At 46.6% G+C, this 22,434-nt stretch overlaps 1 protein-coding gene across 2 annotated transcripts in view; it reads left to right on the forward strand.

The window, feature by feature from the left end:
- Positions 1-404: 404 nt before the first annotated feature.
- Positions 405-22,434, forward strand: part of C9H15orf39 (chromosome 9 C15orf39 homolog) — a 30,723-nt gene continuing 8,693 nt past the window's right edge. For both annotated transcript variants that reach the window (XM_032799784.2, XM_032799781.2), the window contains exons 1-2: positions 405-1,454; positions 13,121-16,885. In XM_032799784.2, coding sequence (XP_032655675.1) covers positions 13,180-16,885 — 3,706 coding nt within the window. In that variant the 5' untranslated portion in view covers positions 405-1,454; positions 13,121-13,179. The remainder of the gene's footprint in view (positions 1,455-13,120; positions 16,886-22,434) is intronic.

Raw genomic sequence — 22,434 nt, forward strand, 5'->3', positions numbered from 1 at the left:
CAGAAGGTCGCAGTCTGGAGGTGCCAGTCAGGACCAACCTCCAGCACATCAAGAGTAACTGTCACTTACACAACCCCCATCTACGTGTGTAGCAGAGGTTTGGCATAGAGATCCTCCCCCTCTGCAGTTGCTACGGACCTGGGTGCTGACACTAGATTCTAGCTCCTGAGGAGGTCTCAGTCAAGAAGATCTCAGGGAAGATGTCTCAGGTGGAGATAAAAGAGCTGCTGGTCTCTGAGGCAGTGGAGGAAGGCATGTGTCTGCACACTCTACCTGCACTGTAGAGGAGTCTGAAGGTGGAAGGTAGACCTGGCTGTGGATGCAGACCTAGCCCTGGCTGCTTTCCCCACAGGGGAGGCTCAGGACACCTACAGAGACTCAGCGTAGCTCCGTGCAGAAAAAATCCTTCCAGAGATGGGCCAGGGTGCATGGGGTGGGTTTGGCTGCTGAATGGCTGCCTGAGCATGGCCAGGACCAGCTTGTTGAGCACCAGCATCCTCTTCCGAAGGGAAAGACACCAAATCAGCCCCATCCCCCTCTGCAACCAGTCAGATACCTACATTGATTCAATTCTCCAGCGGGGAGGAATTAGTGGCAGAAGGGTACACACCCAGATAGAGCAGTGGGCCCAGGCCCCACCAGAGGGCCCCAGGCTCGAGTGGGAGGTAGGACGTCTCAGTGCCACTCCACCGGAGTTGGCCAGGCTCATGGGCTGCTCATGCCATGGCTCTGCCTCGCTCATCAACTCATGCTGTGCAGCTTTGGCTTGAGCCTGGCCAGCGACTTCAGCGCAGTGGCCGTCACGGTGAGCGGTGGCACAATCTCCATGTGGTCAGCGAAACACTTCGCGAGTCTCTTCAATCCCACGCCCAGGCTGGGTCACAATCTCAGCCCAGGCAGGCTACCCTCAAACTGAGTCCCGGCTCAGCTCCTGCCAGCACTTCTTTCCCTTTCAACTCCTCCCTCTTCCCCACCCTCTCCCTAGGGCCCCCCTTATCCTCCTACCCCCTTCCCCTTCCTCCCACTGACTAACTTCCTCTTCACATTCACAATGCAGCGGGTTCTCAGCTCTGGCCGGCAGCGGCTCCAGACCCGTTCCTGCGGTGGAGTGTTGTTCTTCCCCTCTTGATCCGGAGCAGCCCGGGAGGAAAAGCCCGTCAGGGCTGAATTTACAGCCCTGGATGCCTGCCTGCCCCGATCGCTCTCACGCGGACGGAGTGGGGCTGGGACCAGCGCTCCCTCGCTCGGAGGTGGATGCGGCGTGGCTGGGAGCGCACGGCGGGCTTTGGGAAGAGAGGTACCCAGACGTGGCTACTGAGCGCCCGGCTTCACTGCCCTGCCCAGCGCAGAGAGCCCCTTCCTCCGCCGGAGCCCCCCGCTGGCTCTGGACCATGCGCCTGGGGAGGGCCAGTTTACCTGCGGGGAGCAGCCGGTCCCGGCACCAGCAGCCACGGGTAAGCGCAGCCGCCCCCCACTCACAGCAGCCAGTCGGTTAAGTCAGGACAACGTGCTGGGGGCGAGGAGAGACATTTCAGTCTCTTATTTGGCCATCCCTGGCTGTCCCCGTGCTCAGAGGAGGGGGCACTGCCAGACCTTCAGCCTGCGACTGCCCAGTGGGCTGGGGGCAGAACAAGTCACTCTGCAAAATTGCTTCGTCTCTCCAGCACCCCCCTTAAAAAGCACCGCGTAGTTTGTCGTGTGAGGCAGGGAGCGGAGAGGAACTGAAAGATCTGTTATTGCATCAGATTACTGGAGGCTGGGGGAATAGAAACTGAAGAGGTAAATGTGGTTCCTCCCTCTATGTAGGAGACTCAGCATCGACTGTGCAGAGGCCTGGGTGGGGATCTGAGACGGAGAATTCCTTGACCACCCCCCCACCCCCCTCCGCCTTTCTTGGGTATTACCAAGGCTTTTAGCTAGTTGTTTAGTCTACTTGGTGGATTTGGGCTAATGCCAAAAATGTGCTTCACAAAATGATTCTATGATGTCTCTTGGCAAGTTCCTTCTTTTTCTTACAGTCTGGAACCACTTGTTTTTAAGAAAACTCTCCATTTTAAAAAAGAATCCTAATCTTTTGTTTAAAAAAAATGCCTTTTTTTCTGTTGTCCTGAGGTGCCCCAGCATGTGCACAAGCATAACTTCTGGAGAGGAAGAGTTCTCAAATTGAAATTTTCAGTGTCTAGATTCTTCTATAGTCTGTTTAAACCCGATTCACTAGTGGTATTTATTGTTTCTCATTTCCCTTCAATTTTATCACTCCTTAACAGTGATAAAATGACTGGACTGGAGCTTGGCCTGTGGCCATGAGAATAACTTTCAGCAACTGGCAATATAATCTTTTGTAAAAAGGGCTGGTTATAATCTGCCCCTCTGACACAAGGGTTGTATATATTTTGTAATATAGTGAGTTTTCCCCAAGCCCCTCCCCCCTTGACTGTACTGGGTTTTTATTAATTCCCACAGATCATCTGTTTCTTGTTGTATGGTTAGGAGAATAATGAGCTCTTCAGGCTTCAGTTACAGCTTCTTACCTGTTTGTGGAGAGTTTAGGTTCCTGTGGTTTATGTACAATGTGTATGCTGGGCCAAATGCTGTTTTCAGCGATTGTATTCAACTCTCATTTAAATCAACAGGCACTGATGAACAGATCTAAGTAAGTACTATAAGGTTTATTTTTATGGTAATTATAGTACTTGCATCAACAAAGGGGCTCAGTGGGCAGAACCTAGAAAATACTATTTGTGTGAATGTGTGTATTGAATAAACAGCATTTGACAATAGTACATGCACACATGCATGAACTTTTGGTTATGTTTCAGCTACAGCTTTTCTTAATTCTTTAGTGGATCGTTAGAGCAAGTATAGTTAGACTTAAAATATTTAGTGATTTGTGTTTGTGTCAGCCTGTAAGCGGCCACCAGCTCTAAAATGTGTACGTCTCGGCTTGTTATATCTTAAATTAAACTGGTATGTTTGAACCAGATCTGTGCATAGGACAGCACCTGCAGACAAATCCCCATCTTTATAGCTTATTTGCTACAAGCATTCAGATAGTACTATCTCTTTTTGGATACAGAGTACGCTTGATTGTTCTCTTGCCTTATTGGACCAGCTCTATACCCAGGCATAGAGCATTCTTCCCCGCTTATGGTACTCTTCAAGTGCTCTTAGAAATAATTCTCCTATTTACAATAAAAATGATGCACACCTGCAGGTAGGGGTGGGAGTGAGTGAGAAAATTCACTTGTTTTGAATTGATGTTTAAGAAGTTGTGTAAAGGGAAAACTTGGCTTTACTCTCCCTCACCATTTGAAAGATCCAATAGTGAGGGGCTTCTTCAGGAGAATAAGCTGTGCTATGTGAGTAAGGGCTTGAACCTTGATAGCTTCCATACTTGATCCTGCCACTGACCTCAGTGCTGGCTTGAACCCTAAGTCAAAGGCTGCTGGAGAGGTTACTGGAAGCCAATCTCCTTTGTTGGAGCCCAGGGTCTCTGAGATCATGAAACCAGCATTGCAACTGGGCAGAAACTCTCATAATTGTAGATAGAATTTCAGTAGCTTGTGGGCAACATTTTAAAACACTTTAAGACTGAAAAATCTGACTCTGCCTTTGCAGGCTGCTTGTTTCATATGGTGTCAGTTTTGTTTTCACATGATAGCTGCCACCAGTGTTATCCAAAACAGTGCCCACTGTCTTATAAAATGTGTATTTGCAGGTTATAAATGGATCCAGGACCTGGCAATAGGATCAAATACCTCCCACCTCTTTAGACTGCCAGTTCAAATCTGGCCTGTGGTATTGGCTAAAGCTCTTATCATCTAGTCACCGATGTGGGCTGTAGAGAGTTCTCTCAGCTGTCAGTCCAGTGCTATTTGCATGCATTAAAAGCAGCTTTGGCACCCCTTCCTCTGTCTTGCCATCCATGCCTTGTCCCTGCCCGAGAATCTCTTGTGTCTTTTCCCATGTGCTTCATGGGACCCAGCATCACGGATGGAGCTTCAAAGGAGGCTCTGCAGTAGATGGCAAAGCTGCTTATAAGGAATCTAGAACTGAGGAGGACCTGGCTGGGAGGGACTGAATAAATCTCTTTTAATGGATGGTGAGAGATGAGTAATGAGAATGTAATTATGATTCACCTAATCCCCTGGCCAGCTACTGATACCCTCATGGGAGCTGTACGCTATAGAGTGAGAGCAGCTGCTTCATGGGGCTGCTAGAGGAGCATAAGTATGATATGACTATAGGACTCCTACCCTTAGATCTAGACAACTGGCGCATGGATGGGAGTTTAAAAATGTGGCTAGAGATCTCTTGGCTTGTTGCTACCTGTCTCTTTTGGATTGGCTGAGAGTTGATGATTACCTCCTCATACCACATGGGGGTAGGAGGAGAGTGGCTGAACTGAGAGACTTACACTTCTTGTTGTTGCTATATTGTTCCTGAGTTGTTGGGCATCTAATCATGTGGAGGAAAGGCAGGGCAGCTGTACTGTGTGGTGTGGCGGCCACGTGACGGCTTGGCCCCTGAGGGCTGAAATGATAGACACAGTTGTACTTGTTCTGAGCTGTCAAAACAAAAACAAATTTATGAAACCTCCTGAGCAGGCTCTGTGGCTGGGGATGGAAGCCCTGATAGACGTGCTAGATGGTTTCATTGAATTCCTCTCATTTTGGGAGAACGCGGTGAGGTGGGATCCTCACCCATGCCCTTTAAAAATCTCAGAAATGTGCTAGATAAAGCAGATTGTGACCAATCAGTTCTTGTAATATGATTTTGTTCACATTTCCCCACTTTAAAAAAGAGAGCATTTCTTTTCATCTCATTTCCCCACCCCACCCCAGCTTCTGGGAAAAACCTATCTGAAAACAAGAATAAATCTATTTAATCCACCCACCTTTTTCCCCCAGTCATTATTTGTGAGAGGTTTCAAAATCACTCACAAAGGACTCTGCACGTGTTTGAAATTCATTCAGGCATTTCCCTTGCCTCCGCTTCCTACACGCAAAGGATGGTACGATGAGACAATAGCTTTTGTTTTTGTAGCTTTATCTGTGCCAGGTGCTTATCAGTCATGTAACTCTTAAGACCACAAGTTTATAAACCTTTCTCCTTTAAGTAGTTCCATCCACTACTTGTATGTGTAAGGCAGGATCTGGGCCTAACGCTATAGTTCCAGTGGAGGCAGCTGAACTATATACAAGGAAAAGAAAAGAGGTTTCTCCCCCGCCCTCCACCTTGAATAACAGTGTGTTCATATATTACTTATTGTGCACGCAAAGTGCTTTTAGCAACACCTAGGACTTACTCAGTTTTTCATCCTGGAGTGCTTTATTAATAATGGAAATTGACAAATAGCCTTAGCAATAGATTACAAAGTTCAAGCAAAGATTAAATATCAAATGGGCTGTTTATACGGGATTTGTTCTTAAATGAAAAATATTTACCCACAGTACTATTAATGAATCTGGCCCAGAGTGTCAATACACAGAGTGGCATGGGATGGCAGGAATGATGGGACTAGAAAACCTAGCCTTTTCCCTCTAGTCCTCTTAACCCTCCTCGGGAGGGTGGGGAGGGAGAAACATCTCTCAGTTCAAGCTTTAAGAATATTATTTCAAAGTGTCTCCTTGTAATGAGTTAGACACTGGTAGTTCAGTGCCTGTTAACAACTACCAAGTTTGCAGCAGCCGTAAACTAAATATAATCAAATGGAAATACTGTGATTCAGTCTACCAAAAAAACCCTATATGCTGGAACACAAACTCATTAGGAATTGGGGAGAGGGAGAAGTCCTTTGTGCATTTAAATTAATAAACTTACTGTTGCAGTAATGTTGTATTTTGCACTTAATTTATTGTGGGGTTGGAGTTTGGTTTTTTTGGTTAAAGAAATTTGTTGTGCTTAGTCTGATCACTTCAAAAATAGTATTTAGCATTAGACTAGCTTAGGTTTTGACATTAATACGTCCATCAAGGAGAACGGGAGGTGGAAAAGGGTATGTTTTCCCTTCTGTTATAGCTTTCTGCAAGGCTGGGTTAATCACAGCAGCCAGTCTGTCTTCATTGTGAGGATTACATGTGTGAGTTGGGCCCTGCCTGCTAAAATTACAAAAGTGTTGTCAGGATCTAATCGTGCCAAGAAATTGGCTTCTGTGTGGTTTGGAGATGGCGTGATGGTCTTGCACTCGTTACACAGTTGAATTGTGTTTACTGCTTGGTTGCATATTTTTAATTTAAAAAGTTTGGAATTTCCAGAAAACAGAGTTGTAAGAAAAACCCACAGGAACACCTCAAAATCTTAGGATCCGCACTCTCTGTTCTTCACCTCAATTTTCCAGATGATGCATCATGACCTTGTGAAAACAGGAAGGAAGGATACAACCTCAGCTACAGAATTTGCTCCTGAGTGGTCACTATAGATGGATTTCAACACAAACTCCTCCTCCAGAACTCAGATACTCCAACTGAGTACATTCAAATCAGGGGTCTGCATTTTGAAATTTGAATCTCTTAACCACACTTGGGCAACAAGATAGTATCCAATACTCGCAAAGTCAGAAAAGCTGCTGCCTCCTGTCAGACCTGCTTCTTGTTCATCTTGCTAATCCATGAAGCAGTGGTGTCTAGTGGTTAGGAGGCATCACTTGGTTCTAATCCAAGCTCTGCCTAGTAACTGCATTGTGACTTTAGGCCACTCACTTCCTATTTCTCAATGACTCAGTTTCTCCATCGGCACACAAGGTCTGATAACAAGGGTGTTGTGAAGCTGAATTGGTGTTTGTAAAGACCTTGCAGCGGCAACATGTTATCTAACTGACATCTGACTTTATCAGCGTCTCCTCTCTCAGGGGCAGTAGAAGACTTCCGGGAGTGGGGGTGTGGAAGGTATCACAGGTCATCTGGCACTCGAGTATTCTTTCGTTGAGGACTTTAGCACTGTAAACAGCCAGCATCATTAAGGTGGTGGGTTTTTTGTTTTTGTTTTTTTCTTTTTTTTTCTTTTTTTTCTTTTTTTATTAAAGGAGGTTAAAGGTAAATTGCCAAGGAGCCTCCTGATCACATTCTCACCCAATTCCCAAGTACCGGCTTCCTGTGAGAGCACCTCTGTAACAGAGGGGAAAGGTGAGGTAAACAAACCTGTCAGAAACAGGAAGGGTGAGGAGACACCCACGTGACTCTGCTGTCAGAGTCACTCCATGTTACTATACTCGGGAACCACATAAGGGCAAGTGCATGAGTCTTCTTGCTGCAGTGCCATGTAAATGCCAGCCTGGCCTCTCTGGGAGGACTGAGGTGACTGTAATCTGGGTGTTGCAGGCTGGCCTGGTACTTCTCTAGATGGTCACCAGTCAACTGTGAGTGGGCCCAATCGCTGGATCTCAAGTGCTTCTAAGCCAGGTGGGTCTGAGCAGAGTCCTGTTACTGTTTGTAGCTCTGGGCCTATAATGGGCACTCCTGGGTTCAACCCCCCTGTCTGCCTCCTTAGGAGGTAGGGTGGGCGACTCTAAAACCAGTGTCTGAGACCTCCTAAGTGTCCCACAGAGTTTCAGCTAGGCTGTGGGCTCTCTGGGCTTCTCGTCCGACCCTTCAGAGATAACGTGGCAGGGAACGTAGGTGTAGCAATGGAATTTCTTAGCCACAATCTTCTTGCCTGTAAAAGCACTCGAAAGCTACAGATCTCTGAAAAGAACAAAGCTCCTGTGCTGCCCCCTCCTCATGTCTGATCTCTCCCCTTCTGTGACTCTCAGGTTTGTCAGTGTCTCAGGCTGGGCAGAGTCTAAGGTTGCCAACTTTCTACTTGCTGAAAACAGGCCTCACCCCTGCTCCACCTCTTTCCCCCTCGCTCAAGGCTCATTACTCTCCCTCATCCTCCTAGCTGGGCTTCCTCTGTTCCAGGGCTGGGACAGGAGCTGCAGCCTGATGTGGAGCCTGCTGTCTGCCTGGCCATGAGATGCAGGTAGGAGGCAGTCCTGGCTGAGCAGAGTCTGGTACGGGTTGATGACCTGGTGCCTCCCCTCACCTGTAGTAACTGGACCCTTGGTGTCCGGTCAGTACATCTGACAGGTCCCCTTTTTGACCAGACTTTCCAGTCGAAAACCAGATACCTGGCAACCCTAGAGAGTCTCTCCTGCCTGTCCTGCTCCCATGTGGCTCCCTGTGCTCAGAGCAGAGACTTGCTCCCAAATAAAGTCTCTATCCCTTTGCCACATGCTCAGATGGAAAACTCTAGCTGCCTTTTTCTCCACTGTCTCTCCACCTGTGGGCCCCTGTGCAGAAAATCCATTGTTCCCTTGGCGGTGGGCCAGCCATTCAGCCAATCAAAGTCAGTGGCTCCAAATAGCTCTGTGATGGCTTCTCAGTGATAGCCCTTCATGAGGTGTCAAGCATCTTTCCTGGGCAGTGCGGCATTCTGGAACTCAGTACAATTGGCTGCCTGGGGCATGGAGCACACAAAGGGAGTTCATAATCTGATACAGACTTGCGGGTCTGGCCTCAGACTAACAATCGCCTATTATTCTCCTGAGGAAGCGAGTGCTGCACACAGCTTCCTAGTGAAAGGAAGAAACCGAACCATAAAGCCCATGCTCATGCTGTGGCAGTTCCTGCTGCCTTTGCTATGAGAGAGAGATTTTCTCACCCTCTTTCTTCCTCTTCCATCTCTTCCCCTCCCCCCCCCCCCCCCNCCCCCCCCCCCCCCCACTCTTTTAGCTTTTAAATCCTGTGGATTTGTGTCCTGCTCCAGGATGGGTGTGGGGGGGCGGGGAGGAATAGTGATCATGTGCGATAGCTCCCTGTGTGGATACTCTAGTCTGAAGTAAAAGTGAGTTTATTTTGGAATAGGTGCTCCACTCATAAAGCAGATTATTTGGAATAAAATCAGTTTTTTTTTTAGTTCTGGAATATCATGTCCAGAGGGGGGAACTATGCCAGAATAGCTATGCTGGTCAATTTCTCCTGTGTAGACAAGACCTTTTATTTCATCCCTACTTTCTATTTCCTCCATGTTTCCCTCCCAGTCACGTTCTGTGAGCACTAGATCTTGCCAAGAAAAAAACTCAGCCCCAGATAATAAAAGGAAAGAAATTCATCAGTATGGTCTTGACATTAAGTGGCATTTCCAGATGTCCTGCAGCCTTTGCTATGATGGTCCTATAGCTCCCTCTGCTGGAATGATAACCCATTGTAACAAGTGAATACATTGAGCCATATGAAAGGCGCATGAACTGACATTGCTGAACACTAACACAAGAAGTCCATAGATATATGCGAGGGGGGGGGAGGAAAATGAGGGCAGAGTGAGTGACAGACAGTGTGTGTTGGGAGGAGAGTGTGTGTGTGTGTGTGGATGCTGTCTCTTCAAGTTCAGACAGTCACCAGAAGCAACCAATCTGAGGCAGAAGGTGGTGCACAGACAGCTGGTGTCCTCCAGCCCCCCATCTCAGCTGAGACCGGTACACGAGTGGGTGGATGGGGACACCCCAACATCACCTCTGCCTCACTCTCTGGCTCTGCACAGCAGGAGTCTCTTCCCACCCTTCCCAGCAGCAGCCTGCCCTGCCTGCCTGCCGCTGTGGTCCTAGGGCCAGAGGGAGCAGGATTCTGTGTTTAATTTGATTCCCTCTGAGTTATCCCGGGTCTGTGGCGAGAGGAGGCTGTGGGAGATCTGTCTCCTCCCCTGTAGTCCAAGCAGAAGTATGTGTGCTTCTGGTATGCCCAGCTGGGCAGCAGCTATGTAAGCTCTCCATGTGGAACCGTTTCAAAACTTCCTGGGGCTTTGAAAGGGGAGGAGCACATGCTTGTGTAGATGGATTCAAGGCAATGGAGTTCAAAACGGTAAGCAGAGCAGTCACGATGGGCATTGTGGGATACCTGGAGGCCAGTTATGGTGACATAAAGAACACAGCATCTATATCACGGGTTCTCAAACTGTGGGTTGGGATCCCTCAGGGGGTCAAGAGGTGATTACATGGGGAGTCGTGAGCTGTCAACCTCCATCCCAAAGCTCCCTTTGCCTCTACCTTTTATAATGGTGTTAAATTATATAAAAAAGTGTTTTTAATGTATAAGGGGGGTCGACTCAGAGGCTTGCTGTGTGAAAGGGGTCACCAGTGCAAAAGTTTGAGGCACTGGTCTACACTGACGCAAACAGCTCTATGCCTCTTGTCAAGGTGGTTTTATTTTGGTGGCAAAACAGGAACATTTTTGTTGGCAGGAGGAGCATTGTAGTGTGCACACCTCCGCTGTTTTGTTGACAAGAGCTGCCTTTTGCCGACAAAATTGTCTACTGTAGACACAGCCTTAACTGAGTGTAGGGTCTCGGTTTGTTCTCAGCCAGTAAACCGTGATAGCGCAATAACATTGTCAGCATCTCAGGCACTAGCTCAAAATAAGAAATCGAGACTGGTCATATTAAAGAATATCTGGTTTATAACATTTGGTTTAAAATGAGTATGGTAAACGTTAAAGTTAATTAACCCAATTACCTGTGCTACACTTAATTGAATTCCAAGAGTAATATATGCAAATATACAAACACAATACAGTTGCATAATATTAATTCCCCAAAATGTTTGGAGGATTAAAAGATTGGCCTAGAAATACTTCTGAGAAAACATTTTAAATCATTTAAAGAAATGGCTCAACTGTTTACACTCCTTCCCCCTCCCCCCAAACGTTAGATTGAATCATGGCTGAACCATCGCACACTGCTATTGCGTGTTTGGATTGATAAGGAGTGATAGCAAATACCTTAACTCGGGTCAAGTTTTATTTAATACAATTGATCGGTACTGAATACACACTATGCAGACTACAGATGGAAAAACATACATTACCAATGTGAAAGCGGAGAAGTTTGTAGCTCACTTTGCTTTCAACTAACATTCCCAAATTCATTCTTTATATATTGGTTTAGGACAAAGAAAATTCCTTTGAGGAGGGAAAAGCTACTTTCCCAGAACGTATCCTAGTGTTTCTTCTCTCTTCAGTATCTCAATTTACCTCAGTACTTGACGGATTTTTTTTGTATGGTATCTCAGTTTATATGATTGATAAGCGAAAGGACTTTCTAATCCAGTTTTTATTATTAACAGCTGTGGTAACAAGCAATTTTTAATGAGTTAAAAACATCTTTCAATGGGTCGTGTTTTCATAAATCACAGAAAACATCTGCAATAACAAATACATCTTATCAATCACAGAATTTAATTGTATTATAAGTAAGGCCCTACTTAATTTGTGATATTGTGGCTCCCACAATATTAGGCTTCCACCACAATTTTGGTTTTAATTAGCTTACTTTGCACAGTCTACAATTTTGCATACACTTTGAGGTTTGCAAATCCCCCTTCCCTCCCCCAGTACAGTAGAATCAATTTATGCAAGCTGATAGTGGCTGGGGCTCAGGCTGTCAGTTGCAGCAAAATGTTAGGTTATTCAAAAACAAACACCTCTGTTTCCCACCGCACACCACCATCATCCAGGTATAATGTAATACTGGAGTGATTTATATTGTTCCAGCAATTTTTTCTTAAGCAAATAGGTCTACTCTGGCTTTTCCAAATCACTGCAATTAATAAAGGTCCATTATTATTTTTCTGTAATTCCCTTCCATTGCTCCCCCTCCCCCCGCATGTCTGGTCTGCAACTCAGCTGCAATTATTTGACAATCATCCCACAATTCAAGTAGGGCCTTAGCAAGGTAATTGATGATGGATGCTTAAATTTATGTTCATTACAGCACACTTCTGTAGTATGAGGCATCCTTAGTTAGTGCCAGGGGTCCCTTCCTGGACATCTAGACTAGAGCAAGGGAGTTAAAAGATCCATACACATTTCCTTATGAGTATGCCTTTCCTTCATTTTGTCAATGAGGTTCAAGTTAAGTACAGAGAACTCTTCAGTTGAATAGGTACAGAGACTAAATTATACAAAAGTACAACATAAAAAGGATTGTAGTTAACATATAAAAGAACTATAGTGGATGTTAAAACCCCTAACACTGCCAAGCCTCACAAGTTTATCCAAGGTTTTACATATTTGGTGTTTGCTCATAAAACCCCAGTTTTTGGAATCATGGGATTACATGAAAATCTCAGCTTTCATTTAAACAGTCTATAGTCCTCATAGTTGCAGAGAAAAGCATGAAAAGTGACCTTTAAAGGTTTGCAAAGTAGAAGGCAAACTTAAAATGTATTTTCTACAAATCTCAGTATTTTGTGGGGCCTGTCTAGACCATGATTTTTGAATGATTGGGATTGGCAATAGGGTGTAGGCATGAAAAATTTGACTGGCATTTAGCCAAGGCCTATATTACAAGATCTGTGGCTTCCATACTGACAGCAAAATCATCTTTCCAGATAAAGATTCTATAAAGTTACTACTTAGAATCATGGAATATCAGGGTTGGAAGGGACCTCAGGAGGTCATCGTCCACCCCGCTCGAAACAGACCAACCCCAACTTTTTGTTTTTTTTCTGTTTTTTTTTTTTTAAACCCCAGTTCCCTAAATGGCCCCCTCAGGGATTGAATTCACAGCCCTGGGTTTAGCAGGCCAATGCTCAAACCTACTTGTGAAGACTTTTGATTTATTGTGTATCATTTGCATTGGACTGCCATAAAAATTTTGAGCGTTGTATGTGACTTAATAACAAAGCTATTGCCTACCAAAAAATGTAGAATGAGGTATAGCAATTCCTCCAGCCAATGAGCAAAAACTGACCAATCAAAAGCAACATCCATTGAATTTGAAATCCTGGTATTATGCTGCATTGCCCTCGCAGTACCGATAGTTATACACACAAAGGAGTTCAGTTTAATTATCACCAAAATAATGCCACAAGCAGCACAAGTCTTACTGCCCCCAATTTCATGCTCAACCGTCTCCATTTGGGAAGACCCCTTCAATGCATCTTTGCTTGGTATTGTGCCACAATGCTGGCAGATGCATTGTGTGTGTTATGAAACTAGCCTGCTGTCTTCATTTTACACCCCTGGTTCTCCCCAGTTGTCATCAGTGAAAAATCACATGGCAGGACATTTTGCATGGCAAGTTTCTGTGTGATTTGGTTTTGGCCCCTTTTGCTTAAATCACTGTTTTCCTTTTTCTTCTCTTTCAGGCAAGTCAGAGTGAATCCCCTATTGTGCAGCCAGGACACGAGGTGGAGAGTGACTTATAATGGCTGGGAAACGACACTTAGAGGACTTGGACTCTGTGGCCTACAACAAGTTACCTCGGCTGGAGACAGAACCAAATTGTGTCCTCCCCACGGGCTTGTGTAAATCAAGCCCCTTGCCTAGTCATGGCTCTGAAAACCATTTCAGCTACAAGGGAACCTACTTTGCTTATCCGCTGCAAAGCCCCGATGGGATCGAGTCTCTGACCCACTGGAGTCCAGCCGCATCTTACATGCAGTATCCAGGTAATGCTGCCAGCCAGCACATGAGGACAGATGGTGTGCTGATGAACTGCCTGCTGTATGGACGAGAAGCTGAGAGCCTGGCAGTAAGACTCCAGAGCTCTGGTGCTGACAAAGGGAAGGACAGCATGGTCCGAGACCACTTGGTTGTTCAGGAGAAGTGGGCAAATCATATGCAGCAGGCACAGGGCCATGCTTTCCCAGTGCAAAAACCTGGGCTTCTAAACAAAACAGTTGCTCAAGCACCTACAGGGTATGCCACCTTGGCAGTGCCCAAGCCAGTTTATAGAAGCCCTGTTTGCTATGTGGACCCCAGGGCTTCTATGTCCTTACAAACTCAGATGGAGAGTATGCAGAAGAGGCCGTCGGAAGTGGAATGGACTGTACCAACCCCAGTACCCTCAGGGTACTATGTCCATGCAAAAGACCAGTCTTGTGGGACTGCTTTACCCAAGAGAGCCCATCATCCTGATCCCAGCTTCCTGCAGTTACACCAAGGCACGGGGATTCCCACTAAAGAGATGGTAGCAGCCTCTGTAGGCTTTCCACCTTACCATGCAGCGTTTGAGAACTACAGAGTACATCAAAGCACCTCCTTTCTTGAAGCAAACTACCCAGCCATGTACAACAACCAGAAAAGGGTCAAAGATGTACATGGCAGCAGCTTATCCCGGCATACATGGTCCAAGCTACAGCCTGCCGCTGCCAGCCCACTGGCCCGTTCCCAAACAGCAGCCTATCGGGATAGCTCTCCAGCTTGCTACTCAGTGTCTCACTACCCACTGACCTCACACAAGCAAACGTTTCTTTATCAGGAGGCACCTCATGCTGAGGAACAGAATGGCACTCTGTCGACCTTGCCAACTGCAGGTGGCTACAAAGGAACTAACTTTCCAGGAAGTGGGGAACCTCGGCCCTTTTCTAGCACTTACCTGAGGCATCATTCCCCGAGAAGCTATTATGCTAGCCCTCTGGAGAGCTATGTGTATAGCCCAGCTGGTCTAATTCCAGTGGCCTCTCCAGCTTTGAAGCCTGGAGTTTCTTCTAGTGAACCAGAGCTGCAGCAGAATTCCAGCTGCAAAGTGGACTATCTGCAGCAGAACCCCAGTTTTGTTTTTGCACCTTCTGACATGGCTTTGTACAATGCCTCCTTAGCCAATACGGATGCGGGTCATGATGGGCATGTTGATAGCAGAGTAGCTACTTCTCATGGGACTCAGTCGATGAGGGAGAATCCCAGAAGCAAAGAGGTTGCTAACCAGCACGGTGCTTTCCAACTGATTGGTGCTCTAGATAGGCTACCCAACAGCTCCAAAAGGCTCACTGAAGCACTACCTAAAGGAGAGCCAGGCTATGGGTCAGGCCTGTGTCAGACAGAACAACCCAGCCTGCATGGAAAGGAACAATCCCACTCGGAGAGAAGGTCCAGCTTATCCATGAAAGAGCCTATGCACAGAAACACAGGGATTCATGAAGCTCAATTAGGAGCTCCCATTGTCATTACTGATAGTCCAGTTCCATACCACCACCACCACCACAAAAAAGGAGAAGCCCCCAAGGTCAAAGGCAGGCTTGTTTCCTCACCCCAGATAATTTCTTCTGAGGAGGGACCGAAAAGTCTGAGAGATGCAGGTTCTCCTCCCTCCTCCCCACCTATGCCAGTTATCAACAATGTCTTTAGCCTGGCACCTTACCGGAACTACATAGAAGGGTCCAAAGGATCGGCAGAGATTCCCTTCTCAAAAGATCACCAAGAGGAAGAATCCCCCTTCCGAAACAGCCTGGCAAGTGGAGACTGTAAGGCTGTCTCAGAGCCACCTTCTGCCAAGGATTCATTAGAAAAGCCTCTTGGGAAAGAAGCAACCCAGGCCCTAAAAGCAGAGATGGGGATGGGTGAAAACCTCAGTGCGATACAGCAGGATGGAAGCTGTAACAGCAGTACTTGTGAGATCTATAAGCCAAAGATTCTGCCACGCAGCCTGCCAGCAAGAAGTGAGCCACAGAGCAGCAGCAGCGCTCCAGCTGCCACTGGGAACAGGGAACTTGCGCAAGATGATGTAGTGCTAGACCTCAGCTTGAAAAAAGAGCTAGTGAAGGCCAATGATCCTCTGAGCCCAGCTGGACAGACCGAGGTGACTCCTAAAGGAGAATGTGGTGAGGAGGAGGCGAAAGAGGGACCACTCAAAAAGCAGAGGGTGTTCGAGAGTTCCAAGACCCAGGCCTTGCCTTTGTCAGTGGAAAATAGCTCCGGGGACAAGAGCAACTTCCAGAGCTCGACAGCCTTCATGTTCAAAAAATACAAAATCTCTAAATCTATCCCAATGCGAGCAGTGCCCCCAATACAGGCCAAAAGCCCCCCGGCAGCCACCCAGGCCAACAGCCCCCCGGCACCCGCGCAGGGTCCTCCGGCAGCCGCCCAGGCCAATTGTCCCCTGGCACCCGCGCAGGGTCCTCCGGCAGCCGCCCAGGCCAATTGTCCCCTGGCACCTGCACAGGGTCCTCCGGCAGCCGCCCAGACCAACATCCCCCCAGCAGTGACGCAGGGCCCCCTGGAGACCTCCCAGGCTAACAGCCCCCTGACAGTTACGCAGGGTCCCCTTGCAGCCACCCAGGCCAACAGTTTCCCAGCACTCGTCCAGGCCAGCAGCCCCCTGGCAGTGACACAGGGCCGCCCTCCAGCACCCGTCCAGGCCAACAGCCCCCCAGCAGCGATGCAGGGCCCCCCAGCAGCCCCCCAGGCCAACATCCAACCCTTGCACATGACGTGCCTTTATCTGAAACTTCCCGACATTTCAAAGTCTCTGTCCCCCAGTGCCCCAGAGGCCTCCCCGGCATTGGGTGAGGCCAACGTCTCGCTGCCCAGCAACTGTGAACCCCCTGCCCAGCAGACTTCATCCAGCCAATATTTCACTGCATTACACGTATCTCTCTGCAACAGGATTTCATATTTTGTGTCAGGAACATCTCCGGAGCTCCTCAAGCAGTGGCTGAGGAGGGTGGAGCTGGATGGAGAGCAGAAAGAGAGCTCAAAATCTCCCCTTAAACCCAAGAATGGTTCCCGGATCCTGGAAGCTCAGAAAGCCTCCAAAGGCAAGGAGATATGGCTGGGTTTCCAGGATATCAGCATGCTCCTCAGCAAGCTGCTGTCTCAGTTGGAGACCTTCATGTTCACTCGCAAGTGTCCCTTCCCACATGTGGTTCGAGCGGGTGCCATCTTCATTCCCATTCATGTGGTGAAGGAGAAACTGTTCCCCAAGCTTTCTGGAGCATCTGTGGACCACGTGCTGCAGGAGCACAAGGTGGAGCTGCGCCCCACCACCCTGTCTGAGGAGAAGCTTTTGAGGGACTTAGAGCTTAAGTGCTGTACTTCCAGGATGCTGAAGCTGCTCGCCCTGAAACAGCTGCCTGACATCTACCCAGACCTTCTGAATCTCCACTGGCATGACTGTGTCAAGCACTATCTTGGTAAGTGGTGCTAAATCTCCAGTAAGCCCTTTCCCACCCCTTAGATTGTTCTGTCAATGGGACATTTTCCATATGTTAGTAGCTCTCCAAGAGAAGGGTCAGCTGTACATGTCCAGTAATGGGCATTTTATTGTGTAGCTGAAAGTCTAATGTGCTTAAAAGAACATTGATCCTGTCTCTCTCCTGCATTCCCTTTCCCATCACTGCTAACTAGCCGACTAAGGTCAATTGATGTACCCTCCTTTCCAAGCAGCCTGCCTCCCCCTCCATCTGACTCATCCAGTGGTGTTGGGTCACCAGTCGGTGTATGATCATTTCCGGGGGAATGTATTATGTTACAGTCTCTCAGTTCCTGAATTGCAAAATCTCCCACTTGGCCAACACATCCGATGCAGGTGGATGAGAATGGAGACCAGTTTCTGTTGATGCAGAGATAAGTTGGAACTGTGGGTGAAGAAATAAGGAAATGCAGCTTTCTGGGAGAGATACAAGGTTCTTTATAGAAGCTGGCTGAAATGTTATTGTGGCTCTGTAAGCCCCAGGCTTTCCAAAATGACCAGTGACTTTGTGTGCCACCATTTTGTGGTACCTACCTTGGCACGCCATTAAAGGGGAATTGACTTTTAGACTGAGGGCACTTTCTGAAAATCCGGTCTCAGTGTGGGTACTCAAAAAGAAAAAGGCACCCAGAATCATTAGTCACTCTTGAAAGCCTTCACCTCAGTCTAAGTGGATGACTTGCAGCTGTGATTAAGTGTTCCTTGTGTGGGCTTGCAAAGTATCTAGCTGTATATGCTACTGTAAAGATCCAGCTACTCTCTGGGTCCAGGAAGCTTCCGAGAGGCTAACGCAAGGGTGCATTGCATAACCTCTTGGCACCAGATTCTTGTGGCCTAGCCTGTTGGCAGGGGTGAAACTCATGTCAGGAATTCATAACTGCCGGGAGTAATGTCAGGAAATGATTGTTCTGTACCGAGCTGCTGGGTTGCAGGGTTCCATTGAATACGATAGGATGCGCAATGCATCTGAGACAGAGCACTGCACTCTGCTACTAGGTGCTCTCTGAAGCACGGAGTGGCTAGTCTAATGCCATTTTGTGTTCCCTAAGGAGACCACAGAAGTTGGATAATCACTGGCAGCAATTGAGGGGGAGGGTGGGGGGCTGGGGGAGACTTTTACTTCCTCTTCCACTCCCTGTGTTTTATCTGTTTTGGAGACATGAGTTAATAAGCATTAACACGTTTACAAGCATATTGAAAAGAGCAGTAAGTGAAGAGGAAGAGGCGAAGGACAGATGAGAGGTAAGTGGAAGAAAAGGAGAGCAAGGGATGGGGGGGGACAGATAGAAAAGGGAATAATGTGAGGTAGAAAAAGATATATGGTGAGATTTCCAAAAGTTTTCCACATTGAGTTAGGGCTGTGCAGAGTCCTCTTGGAAAACTGACACACACAATTTCTTAAAGGTTCTAAGCCACCAAAAAAATTGACAGATAGGAACTTTCAGTGGTTCTTTTGGTCTATTTTATCTTCTTCTTTAAGGCCCAATCTAAGCCCACTTTCAACCATAGCATGGATGAGGCTGAAAAAACTCTAAATGGGAAGTTTTTTAGAGTTTCCTCTTAAACCTTTTAAAATTTAAATTGTGTGGGAGGCAATCATGGCGTTTGGGTAGTATTCAGCCATGACCAGCTATGCCCCTATTTTAGCATTTCAGTGGGTGGAGGGTCCCAAACTGCAATTTCAGGAGGCTGGACGGTATTAGTGAGGTCTGATTCTCCTTTCAGTTGACACATGCTATCATTAGTGACAGGCTTTGGGCATGCCATGCTGCCACTCGATGAGATGGATGGGTCTGGAATGGCTGTGGGCTGAATTCTCATCCCACCATCTAATGATTTACCTCAGTTGATCAAGTGTTGGGCGTCTCCTGTGATGCTTGTGAATGTGGCCATCCCCTCACGTCTGTCCTCAGGCCTGCTCGGAATGTCATGCATCATGTTGGGATTCCATTGCCAGTTCTGCTCCTGACCTCACCCAGGGGCTGTTGTGTCAAAGGAATTGAAGGCAGCCAGCCAGTTTTCACAGCTGGTTCCAAACCTGCATGGAAGACGATATTGCAGCCAGCTGCCCCAGTACCCTGCTAGCAAGGGAGGGAAGGGAGCTGAGAATGAAAGGGGGCCAGCGTGTATGGCATAGACAGAAAGGGGACTGGCATAGGCAGAAAGGGGACAGATCAGGCAGGGGTATGTTTGATGGATAAACTAGTCCATTGTATAACATGTTGAATTCTACTCACACAGCCTGGCCAGAAGGGCCTATGAGCACCTAGCCTTACCCTCTGATGTTTCTCTGGACACAGTGACATGCCTCAAGAGAACAGCTCTTCTGCTGTCAGAAATGTCATAGGATTGGCAGGACGGTAGAAAATGAAGGGTGTGGTAGATGCCTCATGGGGAGGTGGAGTTATCTTTACACTAGAATCTCTCTAAAAAGAAATATCAAGCCTGAAGCTGTCCGATCCTTGTCACAGAGCTCCGTGAACTCTCACCTGTACTGCAGTATATGACGGTCTGGTCAGGGCTCGGGGTGCAATCCAGACCAGTGAGGGGTTATCACCATTTGGCCTGCAACACTCGGTGCCTCACAATGTTTTGCTGCTGTAGCTCCCAGCCTGGGCCACTCACAACCAGCCTGCCACCATATAGGTTACATCTTGAGTGTCTCTGTGCTTAGATGGCCCTGGTTCAGCAGCTCTGACCTCAGCAACCAGTCTAAAGTCCCATTGTGGTTTTCACCAGCCTTGGTTACATCCAGCAAGATGACCCCAACACACTCACAATCCCAGATTTGCCCAAAATAGTGTGCTCTGCAATGCTCAGACCTCTCCTGAATAATATGGTTCGTTTGTTCCTCTAAAGACAAACACATCAGAACTTATTAACTTAACTTGGGGGTAAGTATACCCTTCTGTTCAAACACAGCACAGAGCTGGTTTATGATAAGAATAAAATCTTTTTATTAACAATAGGACATAAGTGATGCCAAGTAAAAAGAATAAAGCTAGAAAAGGTTACAAGTAAAACAAAAGTGAAAACACACATCTAAAAGTCTAAACTTAATCTAGCAAGATATCTGCTTTGTTCAAGATGGTTTCTCTCACTAGTTATTCTTTTTCCTAGTCATGGCTGCCTTTTCCTCAGGACCTTCCACAAAAGTACAAGGTTCTGGCTTCTCTTAGGTGAAAGATCTTTGCATAAGCAAGATTGTGTCCTACATTCGGTCCCTTTTGTTGAAGGACCCATCGTTCTCAGCTTGCAAGGGCTCTGTTCCCTTGTGCCTGTCTAGCCATGGATGCCAAAGATGGCTTCAAGCCTTTGCTTATATCTTCCAACGTTCCAATGACTTTGTTTCAAGGGGCAGGATGACCTCCTGCCATTTTTCCTTCCTGTCATCTTCCCATCCCCTGGCTAGTTTCTGTGTAAATAGGGCTTCCATTGTTTTTAGTCACACCTTGCTTAATCTCTTTGGAGACACATAGACAGCCGTGACATTCCCTCCTGTCTGGGCAGACTGTACAGCCTAATATCCATGAACATCCATGATTCCCTATGTAGGATTAATACATACAATTCATAATGATATTGATCACCGTGTGTCCTTAGTTTTCAGAAGAGACCTCACTCAATATGTTATAACACAGTAATATTGTAAACAATTGTTGATTCAGTTGCTTATCACTTGAGGTTCAGTGCCCCCCGACCCATCTTTATAGACCAGTGAAGCTTTGCAGTGTATTCTTTGAAAAGTAAAACCCAGACCCAGTGTCTTTCTCCTGCTGGGTGTAGACACAAGGCTGTCTTCTCCCTCACCTGTTAGTGTGAGGTTTGCCTCCACCTCTTGTTAGCTTGATGAGTCTGGTTCTGTGATATGTAAATACATTCTCATTGACTTCCAAAGTACTTGAGAAGTAATTCCCAGGTGGGGAAAACACATTCCTTTTGTCTAGGGCAGACCTGTTTACCAACTCTTCCTGGCATAACTGGTTTACATACACCTGAGTTATAATTTCACTCTTAATACACACCACACATTGCACAAGGATATTAATGATCAGTGTGTTAGATTTCAACTAATACCTTGTGACGGTGCTGCCCGTGGGAGCCAGCTGAGGTTACTCAATCAGGGTGAACTGCAAACAAAACAGGGCAGACAAACACCAAACGCTGGTGGTTATTTCAATACTTAGATTTACCAACCAGTACAAAACAGCTTCTGTAGTACCTCACTGGTCACTTAGAAGTCCAAACCATGCAGTTCCCTTAAAGTACCCAGCCGTAGGCCTCCATCCAGACACACCTGTCTATGACGATGATTCCTGAAAATCTTATCTCATCAGATAAAAGAAAAGGTTCTTCCAATCCCAAAGGATCAGCCACATACCCAGGTTCAATTATAACTTAGATCTTACCCAAAATACACTCTATAGCCAATTCTTATTAACTAAGCTAAAATTTATTAAAAAAGAAAAGAGAGAGAGTGTTGGTTAAAAGATCAATATACGTATAGACTTGAATTCAATTCTTGAGGTTCAGATGCATAGTAGAGGTGAGCTTGTAGTTGCCAAAAGTCCTTTTAGAAATAGTCCATAGGTTACAGTCCAATGTCCATATTCAGGGTGGCTCCAGTCAGTGACTGGGGATCTCAATCCTTGTGGCTTAAGATTTCCCCCTCTTGAAACGGAAAGCAGATCTGAGATGAAGCAGGATCATGTCCCAGGCTTCTTATACATTTCCAGCAGCCTTTTGGCCTAAGAAAACAATAGGCTTAACTCCTTCTCCCAAACATCCTGGCAATTAGCACAGAGTAATTTATTCATTAAACAGTTCAGATACAGGTTACCACAACCTTCAAAGAGACACATAGACAATAATACTATTTCACTCAAGTATCATCATAAATGCTAATATTCCTTTTTTGATCTTTTGAATTAAAACTATAGCAATAGACAGGACTTGTTTGGTTACATCACAAGACTTGAGCAAACATCTACCCGAGATCTCTAACAATGCAGACTCATAACGTCACACCTCACAAGGCATATTTTGTACAAAGATTATTACAACAGTGTTCAGGGTGTGAATACAGGGATGCTTAGTGTCACAGTAGGTAAATGCGTGTAGCTTGGAGTGCCATTAATCCTACCTCTGGCATTTAACACTCTTCTCTTTCTGCCCCATGAAACAAGGTACCCTGACCCTGAGCTTGATCAATCTAACCAAACATTCATGTTCTTGCTCACTGCTACCGGATACTATGGTGATGAGTAGTCTTTAGACAGCAAGTAGATAGATCAGTGCTGCAGAGCACGTGTGAGAATTCTAGGTCAAGGCACTGCTTGGCAGTCAGTTCAGAGGCCCCTTTTTCCCGATGCAGATCGTGGAGGAGAATAGTCTGCTGCATTTCAGTCAGCATTCGCTACAGCTAAGAAACTAACTGAATTTTAAAATCAAACAGCACCTGAAGCAGAACGTTTGTTTATTCTGATCCAA

Source organism: Chelonoidis abingdonii, chromosome 9 (assembly GCF_003597395.2).
Source record: "Chelonoidis abingdonii isolate Lonesome George chromosome 9, CheloAbing_2.0, whole genome shotgun sequence".
In the NCBI taxonomy this organism is placed as follows: domain Eukaryota; kingdom Metazoa; phylum Chordata; order Testudines; family Testudinidae; genus Chelonoidis; species Chelonoidis abingdonii.